Source organism: Callospermophilus lateralis, chromosome 4, assembly GCF_048772815.1.
Source record: "Callospermophilus lateralis isolate mCalLat2 chromosome 4, mCalLat2.hap1, whole genome shotgun sequence".
Classification (NCBI taxonomy): Eukaryota; Metazoa; Chordata; class Mammalia; order Rodentia; family Sciuridae; genus Callospermophilus; species Callospermophilus lateralis.
The window spans coordinates 166420158-166436636 of record NC_135308.1 but is presented as its reverse complement, the minus strand read 5'-3'; the positions used below and the strand labels follow the sequence as shown (position 1 = coordinate 166436636).

Below are 16479 nucleotides of genomic sequence, written 5' to 3'. Positions count from 1 at the left end.
GCGCGTGGCTGTGACGTCGCAGCGGCGGGCGCGTGGCTGTGACGTCGCAGCGGCGGGCGCGCGAGCGGAGTCGAGTCGCTGCGGGCCGGGCCGGGCCGGGCCGGGCGGCCGCTCCGGTGCAGACCGCGAAGGGGACGCCCGCGGCTGGCGACGTTTTCGTTCGCGGGGCCCGAGCTGGGCAGGGCGGACATGGCCGGCATCACCCAGCTGTTCGATGACCTGTGCGAGGCCCTCCTGCCAGCGGCCCCGGCTCGCCCGGGCCAGCGCGGCGTGACCCGGAGCAGGGCGAAGCAGACCCTCAAGCGGGTGGCCTACAATGCCCTTTTCACGAGCCTGTTCCAAGAGGAGACTCAGCAGCCGCAGCCCGACCTCCCGAAGCTCCCCGTGAGAAACAAGGTCCTCATGTTGTCCTTCGACCTGAGAGTGGGCGGCCTGGGCCCCGAGGCTGACCGACTGGAGGAGCTGGTGGAGGGGCTGGAGGCAGACCCGTGCTGTCCACTCGTGGAGCTGGGGTCTGCGTTGGACCTCCTGGTTCAGCTGGCAGGGAGCGGCCCGCCACGCACCCTGCGGAGAAAACGGGACTACTTCTGCCACAACAGGCACGCGGGCCGCAACGTCCCCTACGGCGGCTACGACTGCTGCGACCTGCGGCTGTTGGAGATGGACGTCCAGGCCCTGATCGCCAGCGAGGAGTACTCTTGTCACAGCATGGTCCAGGAAACGCTTCAAGTGATGGAGGCTGCTCCAGGCACTGGCCTGCCCACCGTAGGGCTCTTCTCCTTCGGTGACCCTTGTGGTGACAGGTTTGAGAGAGAAACCCGCATCTCGATCTTCGGTGCTCTTGTGCACAGTCGCACTTATGACATGGATGTGCGACTAGACCTGCCCCCTGTGCCAGATAGTGCCGACCTCTCTGGACTGGCCATTAAGGTAGTGTGTTTTTTCTCCTAAACCTCTACAAGGGCTTGGAAATTGCCTTTGTGCTGGTTGCTGCTGTCAGCTGGGGAGGCTGAGGCAGGAGGATGGCAAGTTGGAAGGCCAGCCTTAGCATTTTAGCCAGACCCTCTCTCAAAATAAAAAGATAAAAAGGACTGGGGATGTGGCTTCATGGTAAAGTGCCCCTGGGGTCAATCCCCTGTGCCAAAAAAGAAAAAGACAGAAAATGTTTCTAACCTCTTTCGTCATGTGAAGGTGGGATAGCTCAAATCTAGGTTATGGGTTGGCTGAGCTGTCGGGAGACAGAACTACTGGAGAGGGCTTGCTGGTACCAACCCTCCTGGGCAACCTTCTGTTCTTCTTTTACCTAACAGGGTATGTTGTTTCTTCTGCCCTTAAGACCTGCTGTTTAAATTCAAATTAATGAAAATGAAGTAGGAGAATTTCTGTTGAGTTTCACAAACCATATTTCAAGAATTCAGCTACATGTGGCAAAGATATTTGTTTATGGTATTCATGCTATTTGATATACTTTCTGTGTTATAACATGGGGACTTTTTTTCCAATTACTGAGTAAATTGCCATTTGCTTTTATTGTATTATGATAAGTGTTGGTAAAGGATACACTGTTACTCTTCAATCATTCCCTTACTGCAAATTGTTGAGGTTATTGCCAAACATAAATAATGCTGCAGCAAACATCTTGATGTATGTAACTTCATCTACTGTGGTTTTCTTTACTGGCTTCTCCAAAATGGAATCTCCAGGTCAGAAAATTATATTGAGACTATGTGCTATGTGAAAATGGAAATTGGTAGCTTTTTTTTTTTTTTTTTTTTTTTGTATCAAGAATTGAACCCAGGGGCACTTAACCATTGAACCACATCCTCAGCCTGGGTGTTTTTTTTTTTTTTTTTTTTTTTTTTTTTTTTTTGAGACAAGAGTCTCACTAAGTTGCTCAGGGCCTTGCTAAATTGCTTGAGGCTGGCTTTTAATTTGTAATCCTCCTGCCTCAGCCTCCCAAACCACTGGGATTACAGACATGCTCCATTGTGCCCAGCAACATTGGTAGTTTAACAGATTTTGTTTAATTCTTTAGGTAATTCATGGGGTGGGGGGTGTTGTGTAATAAAAATATGCTAAAGAAAAATACAAGAGACCTTTTGCAAGGTCTGTCCTTCTAGTGAGTGAATAGACGTAGGTAAAGTTTCAAGAATTCTGTCATAGTTGGAGAATGCAACAAAAAGTAATAGGGATGGTTGACTTTGTCCTGTGATCTCCAGGTCCCTCAAAGTGTGGATCAGTGGGAAGATGAAGGGTTCCAGTCAGCATCCAATTTGACTCCTGATTCTCAGTCTGAACCAAGCATGACCCCAGATGTGGACCTGTGGGAAGCTGCCCTCATGTATGAGCCCAGCAAGCGGAGGTGCTGGGAGCGAGTGGGATGGTAAGTGAGGCTTTCTTTGCCTTTAAATGCATGACCCAGGACTGGGGTTGTAGCTCAGTGTTAGAGCACTTGCCTATCACCTGTGAGGCCCTGGGTTCGATCCCCAGCACCACATAAAAGGAAATAAACAAAACTGTCCATCTACAACTAAAAATATTCTTTTTAAAAAATGCGTGACCTACCCACCCCACATCAGCCTGGCCTCAGGGTGTGCTGTGGTCTAATGACCCCAGAGGGCTGAGATTAGGAGGTGGGAAGTCTCTATAATACTGATGTACACGTGTCTGAGAGAGAGACAGAGGGAAAGGGAGGTTCCTACTGTGCCAGTGACCTCTGCAGACCACGCCTTCCAGTCAGATCAGCAGCACCTCCTTACCACCAGGGCTGCTCGTCAGGGGTCTGGGGCCACCTGGCAGGCTGTGTGGTAAGTGCTGGGAGGAGATGCTCCCTGAGCAGGGGGTACAGACAAGGAACCTCATCCACATTTGGAAGCCTTGGGAGGGGTACTCTGTGCTGCTGGATGTTCTGACTGGTGCTGGCAGCTTGCGCCCTGGGCTTCTCAGGGCCCAGAGCCTCTGCAGTGAGGTCCTCTCACGGTTCTTGATGGCACCTTGTGAAAACCCCCAGGGTGGTGTCGAGGGTGTGCTTTCCCCAAATGTGTGTTGCCGATCCCTCTTCACACCCTGTCTGTGGGTCAGTCTGGGAGACCAGTTGGGGAGCACTGAACAGAAGAGTCTGGGCTGGAGGAGATGTGAGCTGTCTGATACAGAGTCTGGGCCCCTGCAGGCTCTCCTGGAGCAGAGCATGTCACTGGGGGCCGTCATTCAGTGCCCCTGTGCCAGGACACTGCCTCCAAGGGAGAACTTTCCCAGCGTGGTCATCTGCGCCAGGAGGAGTCCTCCTTGCTTCCCAGCACAGTGCTGTTCAGGGGCTTCTAGGTCCTGTCACTTCTCTCTAGGCTTCCAGTCCTGTCTCCTCGAATGTGCAAAACAAGTCGGATGGGCTGGGGATGTGGCTCAAGCGGTAGCGCGCTCGCCTGGCATGTGTGCGGCCCGGGTTCGATTCTCAGCACCACATACAAACAGAGATGTTGTGCCTGCCGAAAAATTAAAAAAATAAATATTAAAAAACTCCCTCCCCCTCTCTCTCTCTCTCTCTCTCTCTCTCTCCCTCTCTCCACTCTCTCTTTAAAAAAAATAAATAAAAAGTAAAAAAAAAGCAAGTCGGATGGTCCCACTCTCTGACAGCCCCTTGCATGTTTAAAAATTGGTTCTATGGTTATTGCCTCCTTCTGCGAATGGTGGCACTTTGTCTGGAATGTTCTGGTTGCTGTCTAGGAAGCACGATCATGTCCTGATTTGTGCGTCACCCTGTTAGGAATGCCCTTGGTCCTGTCTGTGTGCCTGCAGCGCTCCAGTGCTGAGGGGCTCCCTGGTGGTCTTTCCAGTGAGGAGAACTGATGTTCCTCAGGTGATTAGGGTTAGTGGTAGTGTGTAAAACACGGTTTGCTTTGTTATCCCAGCTGGCCTAGAACTCCTGGGCTCCCACAATTCTCCCCCTCAGCTTCCCAAGTAGCTTGGATGACAGACACACTGTCACCTGTTTCTAAGTTGTTTTAATGTAGGGTCTGACGATGGGAGAGGCCCACCTCAGTGCTTAGGAGACACGAGATGGAATAAAGATTTCATCACACACAGGCCCCCAGGTACACAGCCTACCTGGCGGCCAAGCATGGAGGTCCAGGACTTGGGGGGGCGTGGGCCCATGCCTCTATCGGGCCCAGAGTGTTATCCAAACAGATTTCCCACAGGCAGTTTTAACTGGGCGTCCAGATCAAGCACAGAGTTCCAGGAAGTCACGTGCAGGCGAGAGGTGGTCACTGCAGCAGGTCTACACAGTCCTTGCAGGTGTGAGGGTGAGGTGTGGGCAGCCCAAGCAGGCCTCATCTAGCTGACCCATGGGGAGGTGGTCATCAGGGACAGCCATATGAGGCAGAGATCTAGGTGGGCCGCAGGAGAGCTGGGAGGAGGTGCAGAACAGGGACCTGTCAGGGGCTGAGCCCTGCTTCTGGTGTGAAGACGTCCAAGGTGCATTCCCATGGACGCTGAGGCAGTGTAGACTTGTGCAGGCTCACTGTCCGAAGTGTTGGTGTACTTAACAGAGTGCTGACGTAGCCTGGGCAGCTTCTGAAGGGATCCCAGGGAGGCGAAGGCACTGTTGTCCCAGTGCACAGCCACTGGCATGGCCTCTGTTGGGACCATGAATCAGTCTGTGATTCAACTTTGTGGCAAATCTGTCTTGTTTAGATTTATTTATTTATTTTTTGTGGTGCTGGGGGTGGACCAGGGCCCTCTCACTGCTAGGAGACGAGATGGAGCTTTACCACTGAGCAACCTCCCCAGCCCCTCTTGTTTGGTTTTAAATTCCTATTGTGAGCTCTGAGCAGGTGGTTGAAGGAGCTGCTGCTGAGCCAGAGAGAGATCTCTTCCACCAGCACCCAAAAACACTCTGCCCTTGCCTTGAGACCACTAGAGCCAGGCACAATGGCACACATCTGTAATCCCAGCAATTCAGGAGGCTAAGGCAGGATTGCAAATTTGAGGCCAGCTTTAGCCATTTGGTGAGACTCTGTCTCAAAATGAAAAATAAAAAGGACTGGGGATATGGCTCAGTGGTAAAGGGCCCTGGGCTCAAGCCCCAGAGAGACCCCACAAAGGGCTGCTCCCCCTTCTGATTGCCCTGAAAGCCAGCACTGGTCTACAGCCTGGGGCCTGCTGCTGGGCCACAGGACTGGCCCTGAGGCTGAGGTTTCTCAGGGTCTGGGACAGCCAATTTCTCTGTGTTTATCACATACCTGGGAAGTTCCATTCCAGCACCACAGGAAAACAACACACACACACACACACACGGCTGGGCTGGAACCAGGCTCCATGCGTGCCTGGCAGTGCTTTACATTGAACACCTCCCCAATCCTCGAACTGTGTCCTTGATCACTTTTAATTGTAAGGGTATATGTATGGTACGCAGGGAGGATGCTCAGTGTGGGTGTGTGGTGTGCAGGGTGGAGTGCAGTGTGTGGGTGTGGTGTGCAGGGAGGGAGTGCAGTGTGTGGGTGTGGTGTGCAGGGAGGGAGTGCAGTGTGTGGGTGTGGTGTGCAGAGTGGAGTGCAGTGTGTGGGTGTGGTGTGCAGGGAGAGTGCAGTGTGTGGGTGTGGTGTGCAGGGAGAGTGCAGTGTGGGTGTGGTGTGCAGGGAGGGAGTGCAGGGTGTGGGTGTGTGGTGTGCAGGGTGGAGTGCAGTGTGTATGTGTGTTGTGCAGGGTGGAGTGTAGTGTGTGGGTGTAGTGTGAGGGTGGAGTGCAGTGTGTATGTGTGGTGTGCAGGGTGGAGGGCAGTGTGTGAGGGTGGAGGGCAGTGTGTGAGGGTGGTGTGCAGGGTGGAGTGCAGTGTGTATGTGTGTGAGGGTGGAGTGCAGTGTGTGGGTGTAGTGTGAGGGTGGAGGGCAGTGTGTGAGGGTGGAGGGCAGTGTGTGAGGGTGGAGGGCAGTGTGTGAGGGTGGAGGGCAGTGTGTATGTGTGGTGTGAGGGTGGAGGGCAGTGTGTGAGGGTGGAGGGCAGTGTGTATGTGTGTGTGAGGGTGGAGTGTAGTGTGTATGTGTGGTGTGAGGGTGGAGGGCAGTGTGTGAGGGTGGAGGGCAGTGTGTATGTGTGGTGTGAGGGTGGAGGGCAGTGTGTGAGGGTGGAGTGTAGTGTGTGAGGGTGGAGGGCAGTGTGTATGTGTGTGTGAGGGTGGAGTGTAGTGTGTATGTGTGGTGTGAGGGTGGAGGGCAGTGTGTGAGGGTGGAGGGCAGTGTGTATGTGTGGTGTGAGGGTGGAGGGCAGTGTGTGAGGGTGGAGGGCAGTGTGTGAGGGTGGAGGGCAGTGTGTGAGGGTGGAGGGCAGTGTGTGAGGGTGGAGTGCAGTGTATATGTGTGGTGTGAGGGTGGAGTGTAGTGTGTGAGGGTGGAGGGCAGTGTGTGAGGGTGGAGTGTAGTGTGTGAGGGTGGAGTGCAGTGTGTGAGGGTGGAGTGCATTGTGTGAGGGTGGAGTGCAGTGTATATGTGTGGTGTGAGGGTGGAGTGTAGTGTGTGAGGGTGGAGGGCAGTGTGTGAGGGTGGAGTGTAGTGTGTGAGGGTGGAGTGCAGTGTGTGAGGGTGGAGGGCAGTGTGTGAGGGTGGAGTGCAGTGTATATGTGTGGTGTGAGGGTGGAGTGTAGTGTGTGAGGGTGGAGGGCAGTGTGTGAGGGTGGAGTGTAGTGTGTGAGGGTGGAGTGCAGTGTGTGAGGGTGGAGTGCAGTGTGTGAGGGTGGAGTGTAGTGTGTGAGGGTGGAGGGCAGTGTGTGAGGGTGGAGTGCAGTGTGTGAGGGTGGAGGGCAGTGTGTGAGGGTGGTGTGCAGGGTGGAGTGCAGTGTGTATGTGTGGTGTGAGGGTGGAGTGCAGTGTGTGAGGGTGGATTGCAGTGTGTATGTGTGGTGTGAGGGTGGAGTGCAGTGTGTGAGGGTGGTGTGCAGGGTGGAGTGCAGTGTGTATGTGTGGTGTGAGGGTGGAGTGCAGTGTGTGAGGGTGGAGGGCAGTGTGTGAGGGTGGAGTGTAGTGTGTGAGGGTGGAGGGCAGTGTGTGAGGGTGGAGGGCAGTGTGTGAGGGTGGTGTGCAGGGTGGAGTGCAGTGTGTATGTGTGGTGTGAGGGTGGAGTGCAGTGTGTGAGGGTGGATTGCAGTGTGTATGTGTGGTGTGAGGGTGGAGTGCAGTGTGTGAGGGTGGTGTGCAGGGTGGAGTGCAGTGTGTATGTGTGGTGTGAGGGTGGAGTGCAGTGTGTGAGGGTGGAGGGCAGTGTGTATGTGTGGTGTGAGGGTGGAGGGCAGTGTGTGAGGGTGGAGTGTAGTGTGTGAGGGTGGAGGGCAGTGTGTGAGGGTGGAGTGCAGTGTGTGAGGGTGGAGGGCAGTGTGTGAGGGTGGTGTGCAGGGTGGAGTGCAGTGTGTATGTGTGGTGTGAGGGTGGAGTGCAGTGTGTGAGGGTGGATTGCAGTGTGTATGTGTGGTGTGAGGGTGGAGTGCAGTGTGTGAGGGTGGTGTGCAGGGTGGAGTGCAGTGTGTATGTGTGGTGTGAGGGTGGAGGGCAGTGTGTGAGGGTGGAGTGCAGTGTGTGAGGGTGGAGGGCAGTGTGTGAGGGTAGAGTGCAGGGTGGAGTGCAGTGTGTATGTGTGGTGTGAGGGTGGAGGGCAGTGTGTGAGGGTGGATTGCAGTGTGTATGTGTGGTGTGAGGGTGGAGTGCAGTGTGTGAGGGTGGTGTGCAGGGTGGAGTGCAGTGTGTATGTGTGGTGTGAGGGTGGAGGGCAGTGTGTGAGGGTGGAGTGCAGTGTGTGAGGGTGGAGGGCAGTGTGTGAGGGTGGAGTGCAGGGTGGAGTGCAGTGTGTATGTGTGGTGTGAGGGTGGAGTGCAGTGTGTGAGGGTGGTGTGCAGGGTGGAGTGCAGTGTGTATGTGTGGTGTGAGGGTGGAGTGCAGTGTGTGAGGGTGGATTGCAGTGTGTATGTGTGGTGTGAGGGTGGAGTGCAGTGTGTGAGGGTGGTGTGCAGGGTGGAGTGCAGTGTGTATGTGTGGTGTGAGGGTGGAGGGCAGTGTGTGAGGGTGGAGTGCAGTGTGTGAGGGTGGAGGGCAGTGTGTGAGGGTGGAGTGCAGGGTGGAGTGCAGTGTGTATGTGTGGTGTGAGGGTGGAGTGCAGTGTGTGAGGGTGGAGGGCAGTGTGTGAGGGTGGAGTGCAGTGTGTATGTGTGGTGTGAGGGTGGAGTGCAGTGTGTGAGGGTGGAGTGCAGTGTGTGAGGGTGGAGGGCAGTGTGTGAGGGTGGAGTGTACTGTATATGTGTGTGTGAGGGTGGAGTGCAGTGTGTGAGGGTGGAGGGCAGTGTGTGAGGGTGGAGTGCAGTGTGTGAGGGTGGAGTGCAGTGTGTATGTGTGGTGTGAGGGTGGAGTGCAGTGTGTGAGGGTGGAGTGCAGTGTGTGAGGGTGGAGGGCAGTGTGTGAGGGTGGAGTGCAGGTGTGTGTGTGCTTGGTGTTCTCAGAGGGTGAGGATTAGGTGAGGGTTTACAGGACAGTGTGCACCCTATTTTTAACTGGCAGCAGTTACCTTCTCACATTTGTTTTGTTGTTTGGTACTGGGGATTGAACCAGTGGCGCTCAACCACTGAGCCTCATCTCAGCCCGTTTGTATAATTTATTTAAAGACAGGGTCCTACTGAGTTGCTTAGGGCCTGGCTAAAATGCTGAGGCTGGCTTTGAACTCAGGATCTTGCTGCCCTGTGCCACTGAGAACGGCTGTTCCCGTGCACTTCCTCCCACTATTTCCACCTACCTTTTCTGTTTCAGCAACTAGAGGGATTGTTGCTGTTTCCATCCCATGTGGCGTGTTTGGAGAGAGGGTAAAACAGGTCATAGAAGTGTCTTCACCTTTTTTAAGTGTCCAGTTCTGTGGTACTAGGTATATACACCATTGTGCAGTGAGCACAACTTCCATCTTGCACACGCAAACACTCCTCCCGTTGACTCCTGCTCCCAGGCCTGGCCACTCCCACTGCCCTGGCTCTAGGCCTTGACTGCTGTGGGGGTTTGTCAGTGGGATTCCTGGACTTGACTCTGGGACCTGTGCTGCCTCAGCAGTGTCTTCCACCCCGTGTGCTCTGGGTGAGGGACGTGCCAGGGTGAGGGACGCTCCGTTGTGTGCTTTGCTGGGCTTTGTTTCTCCCCTGTCTTGGTTGAATGCAGAAGTGGCTTCTGCCTTTGGCTGTCGTGGATGATGCTTTGGGAGTCAACATGGATGCATAAGCCTTGTGATTGGTTTAAAAAACGCATCATAGTGAGTTGCCATCTGAGGACCATGGTGCTCTGGTGGCCCTGGCTGTTGTCCCAGGACAGGCTGGGGAGACGCTCTGGATCTTAGCTTCAGAGCTAAGTGGAGGCTGAGGGGAGGCTGGTAGTTGATGGCCTTCGCACTGGCCCTTTGACAGATGAACCTGCTCCTTGGTGGGAGGGTACTAAGATGCCTGCTGCCCTTTTGTTCAGCATCTTTTCCTCTATTTCCCTTGCAGCCCCCCTGGCCACAGAGAGGAGCCCTACCTCACTGAGGCGGGAAGGGACGCCTTTGACAGGTTCTGCAGGCTCCGCCAAGGTGAGCTTCAGGCGCTCAGTGGGGGCCTCCTGCAGGCCCCAAGGCCCATGCTGGTGAAGGAGCAAGAGCTGGTAAAGGACTCGCTGAACGTCCTGCTTGGGGTGGTGTCCGCCACGTTCTCCCTCTGCCAGGTAAGAAGGCCTAGCAGTCACGGGGCCAGGTTGGTGCTTGCTGGCAGCCTGCCCTCTACCAGGCACACTTAGAGCATGTCCAGGGGTGGGGTAGGTCAGTGCAGTGGGTGGCAGGGAAGGTTAGCTCTGCAGACTCTCAGTGAGACAGAAGAAATGCTTCACCCCCTTTCCTCCATTCCCATGACAGGAGGCCAGCTTCATTCTTTGCCTTGGACATCCAGTTGTCCAGCATCTTCTTGTCAAAAAGCCTGTCTCATCCCTGTTGAATGGTCTTGGCACCTCCTTGTCAGTCAAACTTTGCTTTCCGAACTCCATTTTACACGCCCATCTTCACGCCATGTCTGAGTGCAGTGTGTGTGGGTGGTGTGAGGGTGAGTGCAGTGTGTGTGGGTGGTGTGAGGGTGAGTGCAGTGTGTGTGGGTGGTGTGCAGGGTGGAGTGCAGTGTGTCTGCTGTGTCAAGGGCTGAGCTTGACTGGAGCTTTTGAACTGGGAAGTGAGTCCGGCAGCTTGCGTTTTGTGCATCTGTGGTTCTGGGGATGGAAACCAGGGCCTCTCAAGTGCTCCACTATGGAGCTGCATCCCCAGCCCCCCAGCTTGTTATTTTTCAAGACCATTTTGGCTATTTGGGGTCCTTTAAGATTGCAGATGAATTTTTGTATAGGTTTTTCTCTTTCTGCAACACCTGGGATATCTTTCCATTTATGCTCTTAGTTTGTTTTAGTAATGTTTGGAGTTTGCGGTTTATGAGTTTTTTTCCCTTGGATGCTTCTTTGTGGATTCTTGAGGTTTCTGCACATCTACAATGAGTTAACTTTTGTTTTATTTTGATTTTTTTTATGTGTTTGCAGTGTTGGGGATTGAACCCAGGGCCTCACGTATCCTAACAGTAGGAGCCCTACCACTGCGCTGCATGCCCAGCCCTTCGTAATTTTTGAGCCAGGGTCTTGCTAAGTTGCCCAGGCTGTCCTTTTCTTTTATACTGGGGTTGAACTGAAGCGTGATTCACCATTGAGTTACATTCTCAGTCCTTTTTTTTATTTTCATTTCATTTCATTTATTAATCTTTATTTTGAGACAGGGCCTTGCTAAGTTGCTGAAGCTGGCCTTGAACTTGCAGTCCTTCTGTCTCAGCTTCCCGAGTCTCTGGGATCATAGGTGTGGCCACGGCACCCAGCCCCCCAACATCTTTTTCCCTCACTCACTCTAGGTGAAGGTTCCTCAGCTTGTTGATCTCTTCAGAGAGCCAGCGTTTGGTTTGGTTGGCTCTCTTCTCCGTTTCATCTCTGCCTTTGTCTTTGTCGTCTCTGCTCCTGCTGGTTCTGCTCACCTGCTGCCTAGCCTCCCTAGGTGTGCCTCGTGGCCACCGGCTGGCCTGGGCTGACTGGGCCTCTGCGGCTCTCTGCGGCTCTCGCTCCTCCCAGCGCTGCGCAGGGTCTCTCGCCGCCGTCCTTGGCTTGTGTGTGCTTCTGGACTGTGTGGAGGGGCTGTTTGCGCCCTTTCCGCAGCTGGAACTGTGAAGATGGTTTTTTTTTAATGTATTAGGTTGTTGATGACCTTTATTTTATTCATTTTATTTATATGCAATGCTGAGAATTGAACCCAGTGCCCCACACATGCTAGACAAGTGCTCTACCACTGAGCCACAGCCTCAGCCCTTGAACGTTTTATAAATTTTATTTTAATTTAATTTTTATTTTTTTAGTTGTAGATGGACACGACACCTTTATTTCATTTATTTAAATCTATGTGTTGCTGAGGATCGAACCCAGTGCCTCACACGTGCCAGTTGAGCACTTGACCACTGAGCCACAACCCCAAACCGAACATGTATTTTTTTAACATTTTTTTTTTAGTTGTAGTTGGACACAATACCTTTATTTTATTTATTTATTTTATGTGGTGCTGAGGATCGAACCCAGAGCCTCACACATGCTAGGCAAGCGTTCTACCGCTGAGCCACAACCCCAACCCCTTGAACATGTAATTTTAAGTGTGGTCAGTGAAAGACCATATGCTGTTATGGTTATAATAAATACACACAAGTGGGTGTATTTGGGCCATTTTCCTTTCACTTTTGGAACTTCTGCTTGTGTGTCTTGGTCCTGGGGGGCTCTGGGTGGTATGTGGCTGGGTGCCCACGCTAGGGGTCTAGATGCCTGGTTTGACTCCACCTCTCATCCTGTAGCTCTCTCAGGCCTTTGTTGTGGAGCGGGGTGTCCACGTGTCAGGGGCTTCTCCCGAGAGCATCAGCAGTATCCTGTCAGAGGTGGCTGAGTATGGAACCTGCTACACACGCCTGAGCCACTTCTCCCTGCAGCCCGTGCTGGGCGCCTCCTGCAGCAGGGGCCTTGTGTTTCAGGTATTGGCTTGAAGAGAACCATTGTATTCTGGGTCCTGTTTTCATGTTGGGGATGGAACCCAGGGCCTCATCATGCTAGGCATCCTCCAGCTGCATTCTGGAAAGAATCTCAGGTCCTACTCCAGGATCACTGAGTCCAGACCTTCCCAGGAATGGGTGACTGGGGTGAGGTATCACTTATCCATTCTTCCACTGGAACCCTGGGGCAGATGCGTTCGGGCCAAAGGCTAGCCGGAGGTAGGTGTGGCCAATGTTTGGGGGCTGGGGGCAACACCAGGTGCTGTGGGGCAAGCCAGACAGGTACCAGCAGCAACTAAGTGGGCCTGAGTCACCTGTTCCCAGTTGTACAGCACCAGCGGCACTTCTCCTGTTTTGAGAAGTTGACATTCGAGGTGCTTGGGTCCTGAGCCAAGTCTGTTTCTGGGAGTTGCTGTTTTGCTGAAGGACTTGCATCCAGCTCAGGTCCTGGTAGAATCCCACCGGACCACAGGTGTGGCCTGAGCTGGGTGAGCACAGGTGCACACAAGAGCTGGATACTAGGAGAGATGAGGGGCAGGTGTCAGGAAGAGGTGGGGCAGGGCCCAGCCTGGGAGGACTGGGCCACGTGGCCCCTTCAAGCTCTGATGAGGGACAGATGATACACTGAGGCCAGCTTTCCGACTGTAGGCTGGGAGGCAGTGCACGGGAGCTGCATGGGAAAGTCCATCCAGGTAGGAGGGAGTGAGCATGGGACTTGAGGGGATGCAGGGCTTCAGGGTGTAGAGAATGGGTTATGGTGGACACCCAGGCCTCTGAGGGGCAGGAGGGGGTGGCTATGGCTCCTGACCATCTGGCATGTGTGGACAAGACAGGTGGCTCCTGGGGTGGTGGTTCTAGGTTGTCCTGTCTGGGTGACTCAGGGCCACACTGCTGGGGCCTCAGAGCTGGCGACTGTGGTGGCGCCTGGCTGAGGCCAGGCATGTGATGGGCCATCCTGTGCATTGTCCCTACTTGTAGCTGGGTTGAGCTGACAGGTGGCACTGCCTGGGAGGTGGGCACAGGATGGGTCTGGAAGCAGAGCCGTGTGCTCTCCAAACCGGGTGGTGGCTCAGTCTGCGTGCAGACCTTCCTCCTAGCCTCCCCTGCAGGCCTTCACCAGCGGCTTGAGGCGGTACCTGCAGTACTACCGGGCCTGCGTCCTCGCCACCCCGCCCACACTCAGCCTCCTCACCATTGGCTTTCTCTTTAAGAAGTTGGGCCGGCAGCTCAGGTGAAGCTCTGCACATGGCTGGGGACTTGGGGGGTAGCATGGGACTTGCTGCGGGGAGCTAGCTGTCTATCTGTGCTAGGGAGCACAGTGAGCTCCCCCCAGCAAGGTCCAGAAGAGCAATCGCAGGAGGTAACCGAGTGTCCCTGGCCCACTGGTGCTAGGTGTCACTGGGTGCTGCCGTCCACCCACCACACCCACGTCCACCCTGCCTAGGTTTGGGGGTTCCCACCTAAATAGTACACGGGTCCATGGACATGGCCTCTGGGACTCACAAGCCTGTTAGTAAAAAACCAGTCAAGTGTCTGTGGCTAGTGCTATCTGAAGAAGAGGGGTGGAGGCCTCACGGAGAAAGGCACCCTCCCGACAGCAGGGAGTGGGGGTGTGCGGGGAGGGCAGGGCCTGGTCCTGGGGGACGTCAGGTGGAGCAGAGCAGCAGTTGGGCAGAGGGGGCGAAGGGCCTGTGGGGGTCTCAGCAGTCATTAGGCCCCAGGGGGTGGTGACCTGGGCCAGGCTGGGAGAAGGCAGGAGGGGGTCTTGGCAATCATAGACATGAACTGAGGGAATCGTGGGCTTGGGTTGGAGTGGGGAGGTGGCTGCATCCAGGCACGGGTGTGCAGTGATGCGGGTGGACACATAGGCATAGGTTCCTGGACTGGTCTGGCGGGAAGCTCAGCTGTAGGTAGATGGGGTATGAGTGGTTTTTAAAGCCTAGGCAGGCCAGTCATTTAGGGGAGCCTAAGTTGGGCAGGGATTTCACTCACCTAGTCTGACCCTGGCCTCAGGGACCTCAGCCCTGTCATCTGCTCTGGTATTAGCCTTGGGGATCCTGAGACTGTCACCTGGTCTAAGCCTAGCCTGGGAACCAAAGCCCTATCACCTGGTCTGATCTAGCCTCTGGGCCTAGGTACCTGGCTGAGCTTTGTGGTGTTGGCACTGTGCTCCCTGGGTCCAGCGGAGGAGCGCCCGGGGATGCATTCCCTACCGTGAGTTTGCACCCTTGCTGATTGTGGGGGCCTGGTCAGTTCCGGGGGTGGGGGCTGGCTAGTGGCTCCTGGTGCTGCTGCCCACCTAGGCAGGGCTCCAGGCACTGCTGCTGAGCCTGCCTCTGCTCCTTTGTGCAGGGGGTGAAGCTGCTGTCCTACCTCTACCAGGAAGCCCTGGACAACTGCAGCAATGAGCACTACCCTGTGCTGCTGTCCCTGCTGAAGACAAGCTGTGAGCCCTATACACGGTGGGTGTGCTGCGTGGGAGGTGGACCTGGGCTTCTGGGGCAGGTGGGGCAGGGCTGTGTTCAGATCAAGTGGTGTTTGGGAGCTTTCTTGGCCACACGTGAGGCAGGAGGGTGACTCAAGTGGTGGGTGCACTAGGGAGGAGGCCACACTCGCCCCACAGCTGCCCACCGCTGGCATGGCCTGTCCATGTTATGCCATGTCCACTCACCCCTGGCACCCGATGCTGTGGCAGGTTCATTCATGACTGGGTGTACAGCGGGGTCTTCAGAGACGTGTACGGGGAGTTCATGATCCAGGTGAACCACGAGTACCTTGGCTTCAGAGGTAGGTGGCCACAGGCTCTTGGGTTGGGCCTCCACACCTGTGGGACAGGGACAGCACTGACTGCAGGCCACTCCGTGTTCTGTTCCGTGTTTAGACAAGTTTTACTGGACCCATGGCTATGTGCTCATCTCCAAAGAGGTGGAGGACTGTGTGCCTGTGTTCCTGAAGCACATTGCCCACGACGTGTACGTCTGTGGGAAGACCATCAACCTGCTGAAGCTCTGCTGTCCCCGGGTGAGCGGGGACGGGGCACCTGGGGGAGGAGCTGTGGGGCCCAGTCTGTCCACGGGTGTCGTGTTCAGTGACGCATCTCCACACGTGGTAGGTGTCAGGGTTCTCTCAGCTTCCTTTGAAGGGGTGTCTGTGGGACCCTGCCGTTACTTCTGTAGGCACCCATGGCCCTACACGTGGCGTTGCTCTGGATGGAGCCCCTGTGCAGCCGGGACTGAGGGAGGGTCCATCTGGGAGGTACCCTCACGTCTGAGAAGACCGGCTGTGTGTTGCCATTGAGGGCTGCTGTCTGGACATAGGAGAGAATCATTTCTGAGAAAGAGCATTTGGTTGTCCGCACACATCCCTGGAAACCCAGAGGCAAAGCTGGGTCCTGGTGCCCTGTCCCACTGCGGGCCAGTGCTCACTGCAGCCCCCTTCTGGCAGCACTACCTCTGTTGGTCGGATGTCCCTGTGCCTCGCATTTCCGTGATTTTCTCCCTGGAGGAGTTGAAGGAGATAGAGAAGGACTGTGCTGTCTACGTTGGGCGGATGGAGAGGGTTGCCCGCCACAGCGCCATCAGCAGGGAGGAGAAGGTGCTTCCCTTGGGCCTCAGGGGCTTCCTTTGCCCCTTATCCAGGGTGGCTGAGGGGCTAGGGGCTGGGGGCTAGACATGCACAATGGGGCAGCCCCTTTGGTGTTCTCTGTCCTGGTGCTGTCTGGGGTGCGATAGTGGAATACGTGTCCTGGAGTCGGTGTCCAGGCAGGGGCCCTCCCTCTTCCTGGGTCTGGGTAGCCCAGCCTTCACTGGGCTTTGCTGACACAGGCAGCAGCAGCGGGGCTTCCCTGCGTTGTGGGTAGATGTCCTGGGCGAGCTCCAGGCGGCAGGGACGTGTCTACACACGGGCCTCTGCAGCCCCTCTTGCTGGGGGACTAATGTGTCTGGCAGGGCCACGTTCCCAGTGTTCCCTGGGAGGGGCTGATGGTGGCCAATGCCATTTCCCAGAAACCCTCCTGGCCCATAGCATGGTGGGCAGCAGGGAGACCCATGCAGGGCCAACCCAGCAGGCTGAGCAGGGAAGCCCCTCTGAGTTGCGTGGTCCCCTCTAAGGGGACATACAGCCTGGGTGTTGAGCCCAGGTGTCTCTGAGAGTGTGTCAACTCACTCAAAAGCTTGGAATACCTTGTTATTGATCTAAATCAGAGGTTCTTGACCTTGCTGGGTGGCCTTCTGGCCTCAGGTGGAGTCTCATGCCTGCTGGCCCCAGATCTATGCAGGTGCAGGGGAGGCTGTGGATAACAGCAAAAGCCGGGTATTTCTGATGGCCAGCCCCTCTCCTAGGCCATCTCAGGAAAGGGACCAAAACTGAGAGTGCTTTGTTTATTGTCTTTTTTA

The 16479-nt window shown here is 55.2% G+C and overlaps 1 protein-coding gene across 3 annotated transcripts in view; it reads left to right on the top strand.

Moving 5' to 3' along the window:
- The first annotated feature begins 59 nt into the window (after window positions 1-59).
- Tubgcp6 (tubulin gamma complex component 6) overlaps window positions 60-16479 on the top strand; it is a 23640-nt gene continuing 7220 nt past the window's right edge. For all 3 annotated transcript variants that reach the window (XM_077109342.1, XM_076855521.2, XM_077109343.1), the window contains exons 1-10: window positions 60-930; window positions 2220-2383; window positions 9497-9707; window positions 11894-12067; window positions 13195-13316; window positions 14221-14299; window positions 14438-14547; window positions 14781-14872; window positions 14967-15106; window positions 15530-15679. In XM_077109342.1, coding sequence (XP_076965457.1) covers window positions 190-930; window positions 2220-2383; window positions 9497-9707; window positions 11894-12067; window positions 13195-13316; window positions 14221-14299; window positions 14438-14547; window positions 14781-14872; window positions 14967-15106; window positions 15530-15679 — 1983 coding nt within the window. In that variant the 5' untranslated portion in view covers window positions 60-189. The remainder of the gene's footprint in view (window positions 931-2219; window positions 2384-9496; window positions 9708-11893; window positions 12068-13194; window positions 13317-14220; window positions 14300-14437; window positions 14548-14780; window positions 14873-14966; window positions 15107-15529; window positions 15680-16479) is intronic.